This window comes from Miscanthus floridulus, chromosome 8, assembly GCF_019320115.1.
Source record: "Miscanthus floridulus cultivar M001 chromosome 8, ASM1932011v1, whole genome shotgun sequence".
NCBI lineage: Eukaryota > Viridiplantae > Streptophyta > Magnoliopsida > Poales > Poaceae > Miscanthus > Miscanthus floridulus.
In genome coordinates, this window is record NC_089587.1 from 1,436,868 (window position 1) to 1,455,540 (window position 18,673).

General features: G+C 48.1%; 1 protein-coding gene and 2 pseudogenes across 1 annotated transcript; 1 reads left to right on the plus strand and 2 right to left on the minus strand.

Annotated features, from left to right (window-relative positions):
* The first annotated feature begins 4,991 nt into the window (after positions 1 to 4,991).
* LOC136470848 (uncharacterized) lies at positions 4,992 to 8,119 on the plus strand (annotated as a pseudogene).
* Positions 8,120 to 8,825: 706 nt separating this feature from the next.
* On the minus strand, positions 8,826 to 10,172 carry LOC136470849 (uncharacterized). The gene has a single exon (XM_066468587.1). The coding sequence runs from the start codon at positions 10,054 to 10,056 to the stop codon at positions 9,220 to 9,222; it is 837 nt and encodes a 278-aa protein (XP_066324684.1). The 5' UTR covers positions 10,057 to 10,172; the 3' UTR covers positions 8,826 to 9,219.
* A 6,817-nt stretch (positions 10,173 to 16,989) lies between these two features.
* Positions 16,990 to 18,053, minus strand: LOC136470850 (calcium-binding protein KIC-like; annotated as a pseudogene).
* Positions 18,054 to 18,673: the final 620 nt, after the last annotated feature.

The window sequence follows — 18,673 nt, forward strand, 5'->3', positions numbered from 1 at the left end:
TCACCCAAGCACTCAGAACCAAGGAGCATCTTGGTCGCACTAGAGGAACCGGTGTTGTTCCTTGGAAACTAGCATTTCCCCAAGAATCTAACACTTGCTAAAGCCACTCGAGGGGTATAGCGGAACATGAGACAGAGTATTTGAGGCGACTAAAAGAGATGGAAGACAAAATGGAAGCACGGATTGAGGCAACTGTTGAAGCGCGAGTCGAGCAAATTTTGCTGTCCAAGGGGTCAGGAGTACCACAAAACCCTACTCCTACTATCTTTAGCCCATAGTTTAGGGGTTGCAACAGCTGTGGATTGATCTCGCTCGACAAAGAAGAGGCGAATGTGCCTCATCCGGTGGACGACATCACTAAACCCGTCAATGTCAAGTTGTACATCCGTCAGGAATGGACAAAGGACAAGGTGGTGCTCGGCCAGGCCTGGCCTATGGGACATGGGACAATTAATGGTTGTCCAATTCCACAGGAGTACGCTTGCGTCACCATTGACAGAATACTTGATAAAAAGTATAACAAGATACCCATTGAGTACCCCATAGCGGAAGACAGACTGAAACTTGGTCAAAACAAGGGCTCTCAAGTGGCCGGGCGCAAGCGCTTCATTAAGCTTGACCATCAATTGTCCTCTGATGACGAGGATGACTGTGAGTCTTCGCCCACCCACGATGATCACTCACCATCTCCCAATAGAGATCACTCCCCTCCTCATCTAGAGCCATCACCCCTGAGAAGACAGAGGTCTCCTTCTATTCCTCCTCATCTGACTCCATCTTCATCAGCCTCGAGAAAAGAGACTTCTCCTCCTCCTCCTCCATCTTCATCAGCGCTAGGAAAATAGAATTCTTGTCGTCATCCTCCTCCTCCTCCTCCTCCACCTTAGCCCAAAACAAGATCAATGACATCCTCGCAGTCGCAGAAAAGGTCCTTGGATTCGGTCGCTAATGCTCCCAAAGTGGACCAATAGAAAAGAAAAAGGTCGTTCAGTGACAGTGTTACCACCTTGATGAAAGAAAAATTTACAGCACACATCTCGAAGGAAGATTATGTTAGTTTCTTCAATCTCTGTGCCTCACTGCCTTCATTTTTCTTGAAGTCCGAATTCAAAAGGCAAACACAGAATAAATACGCTACAACAAGATACGAAGAAATATACAATAACGATTTAAGGAACATACAGAAGTACGTCGAAGACAACCCAGGATTAACCATGGAAGAGGCAACGAACATCTATTATGATGTACAAGGGACGAGAACACCGACAATGAAGTATGAAAGGGGCAATCTTTTGGTTCCCGATTATGAGTATAAAAATCTAAAAACATATATGCGTTAGTTACATGAATATTACATGGCACAAGCAATATAGACGGATGACTTTGGTTTTGAGGTTATTATCCGTTTGCCACATGTTTTCCATTATCCTAAAGAAAAGAAGTTCAATGTTGAGTGAGAGTGCTTGTTCTAGCTATACCAGAAACACTCTCTCGATGTTCAAATGTTGACGCTGTGGACTATGTAAGTACCCTACACGCACGATATTATAATTAACTACTTTCTCGAGACACAAATTATTAACTTTTGAGCACTTCTCATAATTTTATGTGGGTGTATAACAAAATTTTGCATTATAAAGAGCAAATGGGATTACATAGGCTTCTTGGACCCCTTGCGAGTCAATGAGAGGACATGTCTAGGCCTCCATGAATATGACGTGAAAGACCTGAAATAGAGATTGATTGTTGTTTTCAACAAATTCACGATGAAGAAGAAAACACACATACTTCTAGCCTACAACTGTGAGTATGTGTTCTCGGCTTTTAATTTTATGCTTCTTTTTTTGTTAAGATTATTCGATAATTAGGATTCTGTGATTGCAGCAACCATTCCGTCTTCATTTGTGTCAATCTTACCAAAAATCTGATCGAGGTGTGGGACTCAAAGAAAAAACTATTTCATCATCTGGATGCACCAGTGGCAGTGCTGAATTAGTAAGTGATCCTAATAACATATTATTTTCTAATCACACATACCGCTTTCTAATGTTTCTCCCTTTAATATTGCTCAGTGTCCGAAGAAGACATATCGGTGGGACGCCGATCCTATTCAAGGTTGTCGAAATGAAGGGGAAGTACCTATCACAGCCGACAGAAAATAATGAATGCGGGTTTTATGTAATGTGGGCAATGCTTCGCTACATCGGCGAAAAATCGAAAGAAGTCGATAAGTTGGTGTGCATAATCCCCATTTCATTTATGTCTGTTAATAATTCAACAAAATGATTTACTGTCCCTCTTTGGATATCATCTTTTTTGAACGACAGCGCAAGAAATATAGTCATCAAAGGTTTTAGACATAGAGATCGTCGCACTGCAATCGGAGCTCGTAAAATTCATCTTAGCCGAGGTATTGAAAAAAGATAGCATTTTTCATTGCACAATCCGTGAAGTACCAGAACCAGTATGGCCCAGAGCGGCTGGCCACATTATTGTAAGAAGTCCGAGAAGTATTGCACAATCCGTAAAGTCTGAGAACATTTTTTTTATTTTGAGGGATGAGATCTGGATAAGAATATTTGAATTGTAACCGTAATATTTGTAATGTTTAATATTGATGGACCTATCGTCTACGTAGCGTATATAAAGCGAAATCCGATTCAACGAAAAAATATAAATTTAAATCAATTATAAAACAATAAAATGAGAACGGGCCATCATTGACAGTTAGCAACGAACCGGCAGTGTTGTCGTAACCATCACTGTCGGTTATCAATAAACCGACAGTGTTGTCTTGCTCAACACTGCCGGCTTGAGCCATGAATCGACAGTGTTGGCTTGCTCAATACTGTTGGCTTGAGACATGAACCGATAGTGTAGGTTTGCTCAACACTGTTGGCTTGAGCCAAGAACCGACACTTTTGATGCAACCATCATTGTCGGTTGGGACTACAAACCAGCAATGTTGTTCAACTAGACACTGTTGGGTGAAGCCAGAAACCGACGCTGTTGTCTATAGATCAGTATCGGTTTTTAAGAACCGACAGTGATGTTAACCTCTATCACTGTCGATATATCACTGTCGGTTTAAAATCCGACAGTGAAGAAGTTTTTTAAATCGATAGTGATGTCTAGATCTGGAATAGCGAGGATCACGGAGGTACCCAGTGCAAAGGCATCGGCGTCGTGGTCCAGGAGCCGGTCGGGATCCCGTAGGACGCTACCAGGTCGTCCATATCCATCAGTGATGCACCACGAGCAGTAAGGAAACCTTTAGCTATGGTGAGGTGTAGAAGTCGTGGAAGGTCCACAGCAAGGTCATTGGTGCCAAAGGATGACCGCAGATTAGCAGTCATGGCCTCTGAATAGGAATGTACAGCACAGGAACCACCTACACACAACAACAAATGTAAGTAAATTGGACCATAACAGCTCAGAGCCTCAGATATGCATAAGTAGCAGCGTAGGGGGTTTAAATAACTTACCCCACCCCGCTGGAAGAACCTCAGCGAGCTGCTGCGAAGGAGGCGGCATGAACTCCTCCCAAGTTCGGGTATCGTAGCGCCTCCATTGACGCTGGGGCAGGAGCTCGTCCCAGTCAACATCCTCCATGCTTGTAGACACTAGGCAAACATAAACAAAGTTGACATAAATGCAAGTTGAGAAGGACAAGTCTTGGCCCATCCCCAAAAGAAAAAAAAAATACACATAACCTACCATAAAAGCATCTCCAACAAATTACTTATATCTCATCACTAGCTAAATATACATACATACAGGTGATCTCCTGTTTTTGGTAGTGTGGTATTTTTGTGCTATCTTCAAACAGCTACATTTCAATTTCTTCCATCACTCTTCCCTCTTGTGCATATGCACTCTACGTTAACTACAATTTGAGCCCACATTAATTTAAACTTTTACAAATAGACCCCATACAATTCAATAAAACTTCAAATCCATAAATTTGAAATTCAAGCCCTCTTGTGCATTTGCACTCTATACGTTAACTACAATTTCAGACCACATTAATTTAAACTTTAACAAACAGGCCCCATACAGTTCAATAAAACTTCAAATCCATAAATTTGAAATGCAAATTGAAGCACATAGAGTTCATGCCAAAGTGAAGATCATCAGCTGTTCACATAGGAAGTTACTGGGTTCACAGCATGCCAAAGTGAAGATCAGCTGCAATCTGGACCAGAGGAATGTGGCAAAGAAAAAATCACATATGGTCAATTCACAGCATGCCAAAGTCAGAGTACGTACGTACTGATGGATTCACGGACAGCATGCCAAAGTGATCGAAGATCAGCGCTGCAATCAAGTTCTGAACCAGAGGAATGTGGCAAGGAAAAATTCACATATGGTCTAATTCACAGCATGACAAATGAATGTGTTTCTTAAAAACACAGCATGAGGCCTCTGAAACTAACAAACAGCTGAAAATACGGTTGAGCAATTTGCTCCTACCCCCTCCTCCCGCCGATTCTCCGCCACTGCGCGCTGGTCACACTCGTACGTACCGTCGCCCACAACAAGTTTTTCCCGATGACATGCGCATGCATATCTCAGCGAGCCCGGGGAGGAGCACCGCCTCTTGTCGCAACGAGAGAGAGAGAGAGAGAGAGGGGTTTTGCCGCGGCGTATAATTATACCTCTGGATTGTACGCGGAGGCGATGGAGTCGTCGACCTTCCCGCCTTCTTCCTCCACTCCGCACCTTCCCACCCTCTTCCTCCGCCCCGCTTCGCTGGGAATGGCGAGATCCCGCGCTTCCTGGGAGTAGAGAGGCACAGGAAGGTTCTAGAAAAGAGAGAAGGGAGGGTCAGGAAGGGGAAGAGGGTTTAGCGTCCGGGCCGACCGATCCGTCTTGTTCACCGACTTCCCCGTCGTCTTGGTCTGACCAGCATAGACTCCCGTCTATCTTCGGTGGCCGCGTGTCCCGTGTCCGGGCCGGTCGCCTTTCTTTTTTCGGTTCGGAGAATATATTATTATTTATTAATAAAAGGGTCTTTTCCTCCCCCCTGGGTCGCACCAGGCCAAGTTCCTTCTAACGCTAACCCTAGCAGCAACCGATCGGCTCGGATCGGAGCAGCCATGGCCGCGGAGACGGAGACTAGTCCCCTCGTCGGAGTCGTGCCAGCGCCGGATGCCAAGGCCCCCCGCGCCGCCGCATCCTTGGATGTGGAGGCCCGCATCCGCGCCATGCGCGCCGCCGCAGCCGAGGAGAGGGAGAAGATGTTGCTTCCCCGGCCACGGCCAGCACCCGGGCCGTTCTCCTCGCCTCGCGCGGCTGTGGCGCCGGTTCTTCGTCCGATTTGATCCCGACTCCATCCCTGTCTGTCATCCGCTGGATGACGAACAGCTCGAAATGCTTGAACGGTAACTCCTCGCTCCATCCCCATCCATCCGATTCTGGTTTTCGCTTTCGCTTGAGTATGTTATAATTCAACCGTGTTCGATTTCTGTTGAAGACACAAAACGCCGGGGTACTTCAAGCGATTAGCTATGGATCGCCAGCTTGTCACGGAATGCCTGCAGCACTACAACTCTATGCATTCGGTTCGTGATCTATCCTACATTACGCTTTGCATAGACCCTATTTGCATTGCACGCACTGATTAAATGGATGAATGCATGGCAAACTGCCCTGTCACCGTTCTGAATTGGGTTAACCATAGGCAGCAATAGAATATGAATGAATCACCAATACATGTGAAATATTCTATTGTTTCTGTTTGTCACATGAAAACCAGTTAGTAGATCTTTCTGTTTGACACAACTTTGGCAAACTTTTCTGGCAATTTTTTTAAAAAAAAGGCTCAAAGTTGGGTTGGGTACTGTCGATGGCCTAGTGACTACCGACAAGTATAGAAGAACTGACTTAGTAAGGGAATGGACCAATATGCATACTGTGTCAGCCAATGTTTTGGGGGGGGGGGGGGGGGGGGGGGGGGGGGGGGGGGGGGGTGTGTCAGAAGTCGGAGTGCTGCTAAGTTTTAACAGTTGTAGCTGGTAGTATCCTTACGCGCTGTGGCTTGGGCTGCCTCTCTTCCTGGACCCTGGGTGCCGAGGAGAGATGGATTTAACACTATGTTTGCATGGTTTGTCATACGTTTCGCAAAACTCTGTAATTTCGTTGTGTTCAGTAATGAAATTTGGTTTCGACCGTGGTGGAAAAAAAGTAAGGGAATGGACCAGTGAACTCAAATCATTCGCGCTTCTTTATTTATTTGTTTGTTTTTCTGTTTACCTTGCTGCACTTACCAATTTCCTTACCGTGTGAATGATGATTGGTTGAGTCAGGGCGATGAGTATGAGCCTGCTCCTGGCAAGGTGTCTCGGCATCCCCATTTTCACAATGGCATTTGCTGGACTCATGGAAACTTTGTGGCTCGTAAGAAGCGCTCTGGTTGCTTCTCATTCCTGCCTGCTCCACGGACTCTCTTCTTCTTCGAGCTTGCTTATAGAAATGGTTTCCATGGAGTCGTCACTTGCACCACCTTAGGTATCATCTACTTCTTTCCAGCTTGATGCATTCTCTCTCTTGTTTTTCTTACAGCACACCTATTTCATATGTGTTCATTGGAAGATCATTCTCGTTTGCTAGTGTCAAATGTAGAAAAAAAAGGGAAACACCATAAGATCCTCATTAGAAGGCATGCACGCCATATCCTTACCGCTGAATACCCAAGATTCACTTTTGTGCATATTTTAGGACCCATGTTATCGTAGATCATGAATGATGCATTTGATGACTATGATTTGGAAAGTAACAGTGGCGCAAAGGCATACTCTAAATTTTTAGCCACTTCCATGTGGCCACCACCTCACACATTGCTGCTGCCCACCTTTCCCTTCCTGCGCGTAGTTTTATCGAGAACAAGAGGAAGTGATACAATTGGGGGCCGTCTTTATAGTTTGTATACGGTGTATTTGCAATTAGAATTGTTGAACAATTATGCTCTGTTTGCACCTTTTTATATAATAAACAAACCTGATTACTGCCTCTGCAGAAATTAATTTCTGTCTCCTGTTTTCAGATGAACCAGTTACTGAAGCCTACAGTGTCTTGGGTTTCCCTCTTTGGTGGTCTGCACGTCGGACTGGCATATGTATGACCCCCCCCCCCCCCCCCCAACCCACCCACCCACACACACACTTCACGATTGGATTTCTGGACTTATTTTTATGTAGGAAAATTATATGGCTCCTTTAGGTAAAATATATATGTGTATATTTTTTTCTGCGAGCATCCTTTAGGTAAAATATTGTGTTGCAATGTTTCAGAAAAATCATGCATGTACCAAAACCTAAGTTAATTGTAGACGCAACAATTCAGGTTGAAATTCATCTTTGATGTTGAGATTCAGAAAACACAAGTGTCACTGTCATCACAAGATGAACAGTGCCAGCCTGACTGCTTGTCTGTTTATTTCCTGACACCTGATTTATTGCAACCATATTTAACTTTATGTGTAGTACATACATGATTTTTGTGATGATTTTTTTGAAACATTGCAACATGATGGTGCTCGGCTGCACTTCTGCAGCCGCAGCTGTGGCTGCTGCTTGATTTGCACAGTGGTTACTGAGTGATGCTGCACTGCAGAATAATAACTACCGATCAGAGCAGATATTTTACCCAACAGTGGGTGCCAAATCTGCAATTTTTTAATATATTGCCCGGCTTTCTGCAGTTGATTTCATTTGCAAGACATGCTACTGTCGCTTTGATGTTCCACGTCCTGGCATGCAGAAGATGTTTGCGTGTGGACATAACAATGTGGGGAAAGTCTGTGAAATGTGCTATCGTCGCTCCCATGTGCTGCATCCATACCCAGGAGAATTTGCGTTTGGCTATCATGATCCTTACCACCCCTACTCTGCTGAGTGCTGAGCATTGATACCATCGACCGTTGTGGATGGGAAACTAGGCGTCGTAGCTTACTAAATACTCGTTTTATTTGGCTTGCTGGTTGGAATGACTATGTGAGGAACTTAACGTGATGATCTTTTTCCATGTATTGAGTAACTTGAAGCTACAAATTAACCAAGTTTCTATGTAACTTGGAAAACTGTTTGCATATATGCTTCTGCTGGAAACGTGTGAAAAATGTTAACCTTTTCCACTGCTGCATTTTTTTATTTTATTATTAATCTAGAAGACTTTGTTGATGTGATTTCGGGTCATCTACTGATGATGTAGGCTGCTTGTAAAAGTTGACTTCTTGGAATGCTAAATAGTCTGTTTTGTAATGTCCTACATAATCGAGCAAAGAGTGGTCTAAGTGTGCCTTTAGCTTCTAAATCAGATATATACAGCCTGTTCGCTTGCTCGTAAACGATCGTAAATTTTTAGCCAGGAACAGTGTTTTTCTCTCACATCAAACCAGCCAGCAGTAAATAATCCACGATACGATACGGCCTCCCAAACAGGCTGTAGCTTTTGGCTTTTGAAATCAAACTGTTTATTCCAACTTCTGACAGCACCAGCCAAAAACAGATGGATAATCATCACATCTTCACAAGATGGGAAGCTTGCCATACTTCTGAATGGTTTTTGCCAAATTCAGAGCTCAATACCAGTTAGTTTGATAGAGTTGGTAGTATATAATTTTTGCCAAATTCAGAGTCCAGAGTTCTCTTTAGTTTTTTTTCTGTTTTGAGTACAAACCACAATGGCATTGCCATGAATTAGTTTCCTGCACAGCAGGTCAGCAGCAGTGTTGTATTCCCTGATCCAAATTAAAATTCTATCTGTAGCTTTTGTTACACACTTTAATATACATTGTAGCCAGATATATAGTATGTTAAAATGACTTACAATTCGAAACAGAGCCCTTCAATTCATAACATGGAACTCAATATATTGCTGCATAGATTTTGGTGATTCAACTAAACTAAAGAACTGTGTGCTGCAAAACGAGCTCTTAGTACTCGTGTAGTGTATAAAGAACGAACATGGATCGACTTCGACAGGCCAAGGAAACAACCTAATACATGGAGACTGAACTGATTTAAAAAACTCAACACACGGCGCGGCTATCAAAAAGTCATCAACAACCTATACGAGTAGTAATTAGCAATGGGACGGAAGAGATGAGAAGAGACGTGCAGAGCGAGGGGTGAGCACGAAGGATGCGCATGGCAAGCAAGCATATGGTGGTCGCTGGAGACACGCACGCACGCACGGCGAGGCACGGTGACGATTCACTCATGGCCAGGTGGTGAACTCGAAGACCTTGCCGACGATCTCGAGTCCGGTGGGGATCTGCCAGACGAAGAGCAGCACGTTGACGGCGTTGAGCGCGATGTGGAGGCTGCGTGCGGTCTCGTCCCCCTTCTGCATCGCCGGGACGAGCGCGGCCGCGGCCGCCCACAGGACGGTGATGGCAGCGCCCGCGAAGAGGTGCGGGCCCGGGAACAGCTTGCCGGTGCGGAACCAGGTGTTGAGCGCGCCGCCGACGGACTCGAGCACGCCGAGGCCGAGCAGGATGGACCCCGCGTTGAAATGCCGGTCCCGGAACGACCCCTTGATCAGCGCCTTCCGCTCCTCGGTGAGCTCCTCGATCTTGATCTCCACCGGCGATTTGGGAGCGGGAGGCGGGGAGGAGTCCGCGCCGGCTCCGACCGCGGCGGGAGTGGCGGCGGGCTTGAGCTGCTTCTTGAGCTCGTTGACCTCGTCCTGGATGGTTCGCACCCGGCGCCACTGCCAGCCGAGGTACCCCGCCCAGAGCGTGTATGCGAAGAGCCCGCCCATGACGAGCGGGTGCAGCAGCGCGAAGCTCCGGCCCTCCAGGATCCCGAACTCGCCGCCCACCGCCAGCGCCTCGTCCGGCGGCAGCGCCAGCAGCGCCGTGACCGCCGCGGCGACGGACGCCGGCGCCACCGCCTCCAGGCGCAGCAGGGGAGGAGCGGTGACGGTGGTTGGTGCTGGTAGTAGATGCGGCCTGTTGCTGTTCTTGGACGTTGGTGGGGGCCCGCCGGTACCGGAGGCGGTGCAGGTCACCGGGAGGAGCCGGGCCCGGACGGCCGTGAGCGGCGCGGCCATGGCGCTGCTGCTGCTTCTTCAATTCGCGTAGCGGCCTAGCGGGCAATGGTCAAGGCCGAGGCGTGGCTGGCCGGTGAGGCGGTGACTGGTTGGTGGGGGGGGATGGAGGGCGGGGGAGGAGATAAGGCGATCGACCGAGTGGACGAGACGACAAAGTGTGCTCTGTGCTGTGCAGTGCGCCAGTGCAGGCACAGGAGGCAGCGTGTGCTCTGCTCGCTCTCGTTCTCTCTGGAGGACCGGAGAAGAGCGTGGCGTGATGCACGCGAGGCGACGTGGCGTTCGCTTTTTGGTTGCCGCCGTTTTCCTCGTGCGGTGCGGAGGAAGCCGACGACGTGGCCGATCCATCTCCCGCGCGTGGCGGCGCCAGGCGTGAGAGGGAAACGAGACCCGGCCCGGCCCAACTGTAGGTCCACCAGCTGGGCCAGCCGGCAGTCAGAAAAAGCTGCTGCTTGGTGGACCCATCTGTAGCAGCGCCACGATTTACGTGATCAACGGCCCATTCCTCGATTCTTTCTTTCGATTTGCTACGTCCAGGTGTCTTTCCTGCTTTTTATAATATAATATAATATAATATAATATAATATAATATAATATAATATAATATAATATAATATAATATAATATAATATAATAATATTGATATATATATATAACCCCTAGAATACCGTGGAGCTTTCGTCCAGAACAACCAGCCACATCATCCTAATTTTTCTCCTCTTTCTTCTCCGTTAGATCTTCTATCCAATGGCCCAGATCACTTGGAGCTGATTTCGCCGGGAGCAGCTTCTTGCACCTCTCCTTGACTTCTTCTGCTTCTCCTCTGTTTTCCCCGCTTCTCTTCTGAATCTAAAACCAAATATACATAGGCTTTTCCTCGTGTGTCATTTAAAAAATTAATAATTACGTATAAGTTATTAAAAAAGTTAAGTTTCCATGAGTGTGACCGTTCTGAATTTTTTTTCTTTCCAAACTATTCTGTCCGTTTTTCTTTTTAATGGTGTCAAACAAACGGACGAAATGATGATTTTATCCTGTAATACAGCCCGTCGAACTAGTCCACGGTGGGCGGCTCCTTGTTGCTAAGCGACCGGGCGTCCTTCTCCAGGCTTGTCGTCGTTCGACAGCTCTAACTCCTCGTTCCGGACGCTCCAACCAGCGGCAGTACTCGGGCCCTGTTGGACAGCTAGACGGCGGCGGCAGCAGCATCACGTCGCCAGTCGACGTCGACCGGCGGGGAAGCGGAAAGACCGTAACCGCGGACGGATCAGCCAGGGCGAACGCTGGAAAGGATGGAGGCCACGCGCACAACCACCGGTACGGCCGTGCACCTGCATTTGCCGCGGCGCAGGCAGGGAAGAGGAGAAGGGGAGGAGGTAGAAGTGAAAGCGGAGGCGGCGAGGCGCGTTGTTCCGGCACAGGAGGCGGCGAGGTGAGTTTTTTTTGTTTTTGTTTTTCAGAAAGGCTAATGATCTGTGCGATGTGGAAGCGTCGGCCTCCCCCGCGCTGCTGATCATGCTGGCGCCGTGCGTGCGATGTATCCCTGTGCGTGCGTTCGCTCAGCGTCAAGCAAGCCTGACACACGAACACGAGTACGAAACATCCTGCGATAATCTCTCCTCCTCACCTCCTTACGTGGATTTTGTTTTTTTTTATTTCTGAAGAATTTGTGGATAATTTGATATATATTTCTCTGATGTCTAGAATTCATAGAAATAATTTGTAAATCTTTTTGAAAAAATAATATATATTTGTGTTATTCTCAAATTACATCATTTTTTCAATAAATTATATTAAAAAAATTATTATATATATAGTAACAAGACAGTATAAATATAACTACAAGACAGTATAAGTGTATAAGAAAATTTTAGTTGACAGGTGAGCCTAAAACAACCGGTTGTTGAGCAGACGTTTCCTCTTTTTTTTGCTGGTGAAGATTACATGTGGCCTGCGTCAATACGCGGAGGGAGCAGGAGGGCACTCGGTGGCGTCGACGATTCCTAGAGCGCGACGCGTCCGGTTTAGTTGCAGGTTATAAAGTTTTGAGGTGTCATATCAGGTGTCATGTAGAGGAACAAATTATAGAATCCATCAGTAAGCCGCGAGACGAATTTATTAAGCCTAATTAATTCATCATTAGCGTATGTGTCGGGTACCATGAAACGGGGTACCCCGAACGTTTACCGAAAGAATCACTTAAGCCCTATCAAAGACAAAGCCAAAAGGTAAACCATCGGTTGACCTCTGGCATTGTTCGAGCCCACCGGCTCTCCGCCTCGCACGAGGCCTCGCACGGGAGGCCTCGACGGCCTGCCAAATCTCCGTCTCGCGCGAGGCCTCGCACGTGAGGCCTCGACGAGGAACCAATTCTCCGTCTCGCCCGAGGCCCCGCGCGTAAAGCCTCGAACGAGACAGCGATTCTCGATATCGCTCGAGGCCGGCTCAGCAACAACCCGTCGCCTCCGCCTCGACCAGTCTCCCCGACAACGCGTCGCGTCCCATTAATGCGCCAACTACTCCTGCGATATCAGCCGAACGACGGCTCGACACTACAGAGTGCCGATGAGACAAGAAGTCGCATCAGCGCCATATCGACCTGGACAGGGCGCGGCGGGGATTACCGGCCACTGTGCTCTAGTGCTGTGCCCACGATCAGCGCCTGCACTACACTGTGCCACCTAACCCCCGCCCTAGAGACTACACTGTGCCACCTAGCCCCAGAGCACAGTGTAGTGCAGGCGCTGATCGGGGGCACAGCACCAGAGCACAGTGGCCAGTAATCCCCGCCGCGCCCTGTCCAGGTCGGTATGGTGCTGATGCGGCTTCTTGTCTCATCGGCCACTCTGCAGTGTCGAGCCGTCGTTCGGCTGACATCGCGGGAGTAGTTGGCGCATTAATGGGACACGACGCGCTGTCGGGGAGACTGGTCGAGGCAGAGGCGACGGGTTGTTGCCGAGCCGGCCTCGAGCGATATCGAGAATCGCTGTCTCATTCGAGGCTTTATGCGCGGGGCCTCGGGCGAGACGGAGAATTGGTTCCTCGTCGAGACCTCCCGTGCGAGGCCTCGCGCGAGACAGAGATTTGGCAGGCTGTCGAGGCCTCCCGTGCGAGGCCTCGTGCGAGGCGGAGAGCCGGTGGGCTCGGACAATGCCGGAGGTCAACCGATGGTTTACCTTTTGGCTTTGTCTTTGATAGGGCTTAAGTGATTCTTTCGGTAAACGTTCGGGGTACCCCGTTTCATGGTACCCGACAGCATGTGTTACTATAGCACCACATTATCAAATTATAGACTAATTAGACTTAAAAGATTTGTCTCGCAAAGTAGTCGCAATTTATGTAATTAGTTATTCTTTTAGTCTATATTTAATACTCTATGTGTCCAAATATTCGATGGGATAAGGTGTAAACTTTTAGGGGGGAACTAAACAAGACCTTAATTCGTGTTTGAGAGTCAGGAACAGTCGTTGATGGCCTGGTAGGCCTGTTTGAGGCAGCGTTTGCTCAGCTTTTGAGCCCAATAAGCAAATAATCCCGCACAAATGCTCTGCGATCTGGGCCTGATTGCGAACGCGCTTCCGCGATCTTCAGTCGCCCACAACGTTACTGAAATCGCGAGCTCGACCTTGCTTTTCCGAAACCGCGACCGTGTTTCTCTTCATGCCCCTCCTCCCTCCCGACCCCGAGCGGTCCTGTCATCCCGTGCCCGATGCCAATCCTCCCGAGCTCTCTCTCTCTCTCTCTCTCGATCTCTCTCGACGCTCGCTATATGCCTATACTCCACCGCCGTCACCTCCCTTCATCCTAGCCGCCGCCTCTCTCTAGCTCGGTCGTGGCCTCCCCTAGGGCAGATCCACCACCGGCGGTGCCGGATCGGGCGTCCTCGGCGACAGCAACGACCTCCCCAGCGCCAGGCGGATCTGAGGCTAGCGGCGGTTTCCTTCCCAGCGCCGGGCGGGTCCAAGGCCAGCGTCGGCTTCCTCTCTAGCGCCGAGCGAATCCGAGGCCAGCAACTTTGTCCCCAATGCCTCCCTCTGAGCTTCAACCGACGCCAGAGGTCGACACTACCGACCCACGATGCCCGCCAGCAGCTCTGCCGGTGGATCCGCCCGTCCACAGCTCCGTCGACGGATCCGCCAGCTCGCTTCTCCGCCTACCACCCGCAACTCCGCCGCCCCACCCGCCCACAACTTCGCTAGCCGCCGGAGCTCCTCCCCCTCTCGGAGCCCACAGCCGTAGCTTCTCCCCCACGAAGAAGGACCTAGACGTAAATATAAACTTTTATTTGGGTCTAGTTGTAAGGCTATAGACTCATAAAAACAATAGTAAACAGTGCTACATAGTTTAAGAAAAGTCAGGGTTCCTAGTGCAAAATGTTCATCCCAAAATAATCGAGTTAGCCAAACGCTCAGCTTAGATTTTACGTATCGCGACTTATCAGATAATCGTACTCAGCTTATAAGCAAAACTCAGATGAGCTATACCAAACAGGGCCTAACACCCGTTGCGCTCGCCCCACCTTCTGCTGAGCCTGCCCCGCCTGATCGCATACGGCTGCAACTGTTGTGCTTGCCCGTCTGCCTCCGCATGCTGTTGCGTGCTCGTGCCTCTGCTGCGCATGTAGGATTGTAGGTGAGGACCACCCCACGCCAGCTTTGCTTTTCGCGCACAAAAGGGGAACCGCAGGTCTCGCTTCCTGCGCTGGTTAATGTTGCAATGTAAAGCGCTTGTGAAACATTTGCAACGTTGCAATATAAATGTATAGCTACTACAATTTATGCAATATTCAGATAAAATATTTATAACATATGTCTGAAACAGATAAAATATTTTGAATAGACACATGCAACATATGTTTTCTAAAACATATGCAACACCAGATAATATGCAACATTTAGATAAAACACTTACAACATACGCCTAAAATAGATGAAATATTTTGAACAGAGGCTTGCAACCAGGGCTGTGCCGGCGGGCGTGCAAGCCGTGCCGTTCATACAGGGTCCCAAATTCCAAGAGGCCCCAAAAATTATGGCGCATTAAGCCCTGCTGACTTTCATATTATTCCTGACGCTGCGTCTCTTCCTATATCGCGCTACCTGAATCAATCTACGTCGATCTGTCTCCCTATCTCTCCCGTAGTCCCATCCTGACTTCCCCCGTCTCCCGTCTTCATGATCAAGCAAGCCGGCGCATGGCAGTCCATCTACAGCAATCCGTCTCCCCAGCTCTCCCGTCCTGACTTCACTGTCTCTCCATCGCCGTGATCAAGCAAGCTACAAGCCGGATGGATAGTGGAGGTCTGGAGGCCAGCGTCCAGGTGTAGGTCACAAGGGGTAAATTCCTTATTCCTAAAGACCTGAACTCGTGGAAGGTAATTATCTAATTGACTAATTATCTTATATTTATCAATTTTTTTTATGTTAATGAATAATTACTTGTTGCTATAAGTAGATGCAGAATTATTGTATTGCGCAAAACGGTCGATGGTGCATACACTCACATCCAATAAAAAACACAAATTACTACTCTTTTTTTTTGTGAGGGTCACAAATTACTACTCAACAAGTGAAAACAAGTCTTTTTATTTTAATTCTGTTAAATAATTTAAAGAACACTAAGAGAATGATATTGTGTTCAAATAAAAATTATGCAATCACAAAATAAATAGGTATGATTTTTTATTTATCGCATTGCTATGTGTGCATATATCATTTTATTTTTTAAGGCCAGTAGGGCCTCTTTTAAAGTTTGGAACAAGGCCTCAAATTTTGACGGCACGACCATGCTTGCAACAGTACACCTAAAACACTTGAAACATACACCGGAAATGGGCTTCTGTCCCCATGTGGGCATGCTTCCAAAGAGCGCGGTAGATTGGCACAAGGAAAGTCGCCGTATGTTTTCTCGGCCTGGGAAAGTCGCGGGGAAACCTTTGGGATCCCTTGCCTGCCAAAGTAGTCAGTTAGAGTTTGGATAACACTGTCACCTGAGCCACATGTGAGCGAGGAGCGCCTCAAAGTATGCAAGTAGCCCCCCACCCTCCGAGCCGTAAAAAAAAATCTCAGTCCTCCTTACTTGGGTCTATGACTTTGCTTATCAACGTTTGTTTCAAAAAAAAAACTTTGCTTATCAACGTTATCTATAAATTGATTATCACCATCCTCCGTTTCATTATTCGCTGTCAACAAAGCCATTGTCATCCTCACTTGATAAGTTACCTTCCCCCTCTGCTCCTAAATCAATGACAACGGCTCTGTTCGCTAGTTGTTTTCTGGCCTTGATAAGCTCGGCTGGTGCTGATTTGTTGTGAGAGGAAAACACTATTAGCTGGCTGATAAGCTCTGACTGAAGCAACAAGCGAGTAGGCTGAAACAATTCCTTAATCCTCTACGGTACTCTTCAAGTTAGAGTTAGAGTAAGAACAAGTATAATAAGGGGCTACAAGCAAGCTAAATGATGAGGTGAAGGGGAGAGAGAAGGAGAGAGAGGAGAAGCAAATTGTAAGCTTCTAGCCGGCTTGACGCAAGAACCAAGAAACCTGAGAGATAGGATGCAATGATTCATACAGCCAGCAGCCGGCTGTATTATTAGCCTTGCTCTAATACGCTAATTCTAGGGATGTGTGTTATGCTGATAAAATTCCAAGTTGATTCCAATTTTTTAATTTGAACGCATTACAAAGCATGCTCAAAATTTTCCAACCTATGACGATGATATTTGGCTATATCTGCTATGCTTACAAGTTTCCCCCTGCCGGAGTCCTTTTTAGTACCAAAAAAAAAAATCGCTTTCTCTTTTCATTCCGGGACAAATTGTCAACAGAAAGTGTAAATGCTCTGATGCTTCCACGCTCACACTGTCACTGTTTTGACAGGAAATTAGTTACTCCAGGTTTAGAGGCTTGACTCTTGAGAGCACCAACATTTGCAGGAATACACATAATTCGCATAGTTATTATTAATTACCTTATTATTACCACAGGAAGTACCAATACGCATACGCAGTACATCGAAGAAGAGCCACCGCCGTATTTCATCATACAGTAATAACCAACGAACATGACGAGTGGTAATTTTAATTACAAAACAAGGTAATTAAGCACGAAAAGGTCACAGTAATCACGGCACAGACTAATACACGTGCGTGGACCAAGACCAATGCATCGATCAAACCGACGACCGGCGGGCGGCGGCGGTAGCAGGAGCACCAGCAGGGCCGGGCGGTGGCGTGGTCTTGGCCACCGGCGCCACCATCACCGTCATCCGCAGCAGCATCAGCATCATCTTCCATGGGCGCCATGCCATCGCCATCCATCATCCGCAGCTCGTCGGCGATGGCGTCAGCGAGCCACGCCTCAGCGTCGGCCATGATGCCAGGGCTGAGCCGAATCATGAGGACGCAGAACTCGGCCTCGCTGAGCGCGCCGTCGCCGTCCGCGTCGCCCTCCCGCACCATGGCGGCCGCCTCGGCGGGCGCCATCCCGGCCACGCCCAGCGCGGCGGCGGCCCCGCGCCGCAGGCTGTCGGGCGTGATGGCGCCCCGCGCTGGGTCCGCCAGTAGACGGAACCCCGCGCGCAGCTCCGCTAGCAGGCCCGCCGTGCCCAGCCGCTCCCCCATCACCGGCAGCAGGTCCTCGTACTCCTCGCTGGCAGCCGGCGTGGGGGCGGCTCGCGGACGCCGCCATGTGCGCGCGCGCGGTTCTGGTCCGGCCTTTGGGTAGCTAGCTAGCTGCTGGCTGCTGCCGTGCGTGCGACGGGCGCTGCGGGCGGGGAGGAGGAAGCTTCGGTTGTCTTGGATGCGTGCGCGCGTGGGTTGACATGGGCTGCTGGGCGGCCGTGTGTTTTTAACGATGGAAATGGAAAGGTTTGGGGGACGCGCGCGGGCGGCTCTCTTGGTCGGCGAGGCAGCTCGTGGTTGATCCAGTCACTCACATCGTCACCTCCGGCAGACCGCCCCGCGTTAGAATTCTCTCTGCTGGACCTACCCGTGCAATGCAAGGATTATATATATATATATATATAGTTAGCATATAACAATGAAGTTTTCAATTTTATCTTAAGCTAAACTGGTATCATAGATCTGACCAAGTTTGTGTGCGTGTGTGTATATATATATAAATGAATGAATATTGCCAAAATCCATGATATTAAGCTCCCGTTCGGCTTACCTCATATTCGGCTTGTTCTTTCAGTCGGAACAGTGTTTTCAACCAGTTTTAGCCAAGATTCAGACCAGCGAACGGGGCCTAAATAGGTATACTATTAAATTGTTCATGAAATATATATACTTACCCACTACTGTTGTCATAAATTGTCAATTGCCTTGTTTGTTTGGACTGGTTTGAGTTATAAGTCATGGCTGAAAGTATTGTTGGCTGGTTTGGTGTGAGAGAAAAATATTATTCGTTGGCTGATAAGTCATGACTTATAAGCCACGTACGACCAAACGAATAGGCTGAATAATACCACATATACTATGTGAACAGTGGCCATGGGTACAAGAGAATGATACGATGCTGGTGCTGGACCTGGAGCAGGACAAGGATGGCGTAAGCGACGTTAGGACCAACACATCAGATTCAGACATGGAGGCGAGCGAGCGAGCTTCCTGGAAGCTT

What these genes read in the sequence shown, in the direction of transcription:
- LOC136470849 (XM_066468587.1), bottom strand. Translation starts at nt 10,056, where the DNA reads ATGGCCGCGCCGCTCACGGCCGTCCGGGCCCGGCTCCTCCCGGTGACC.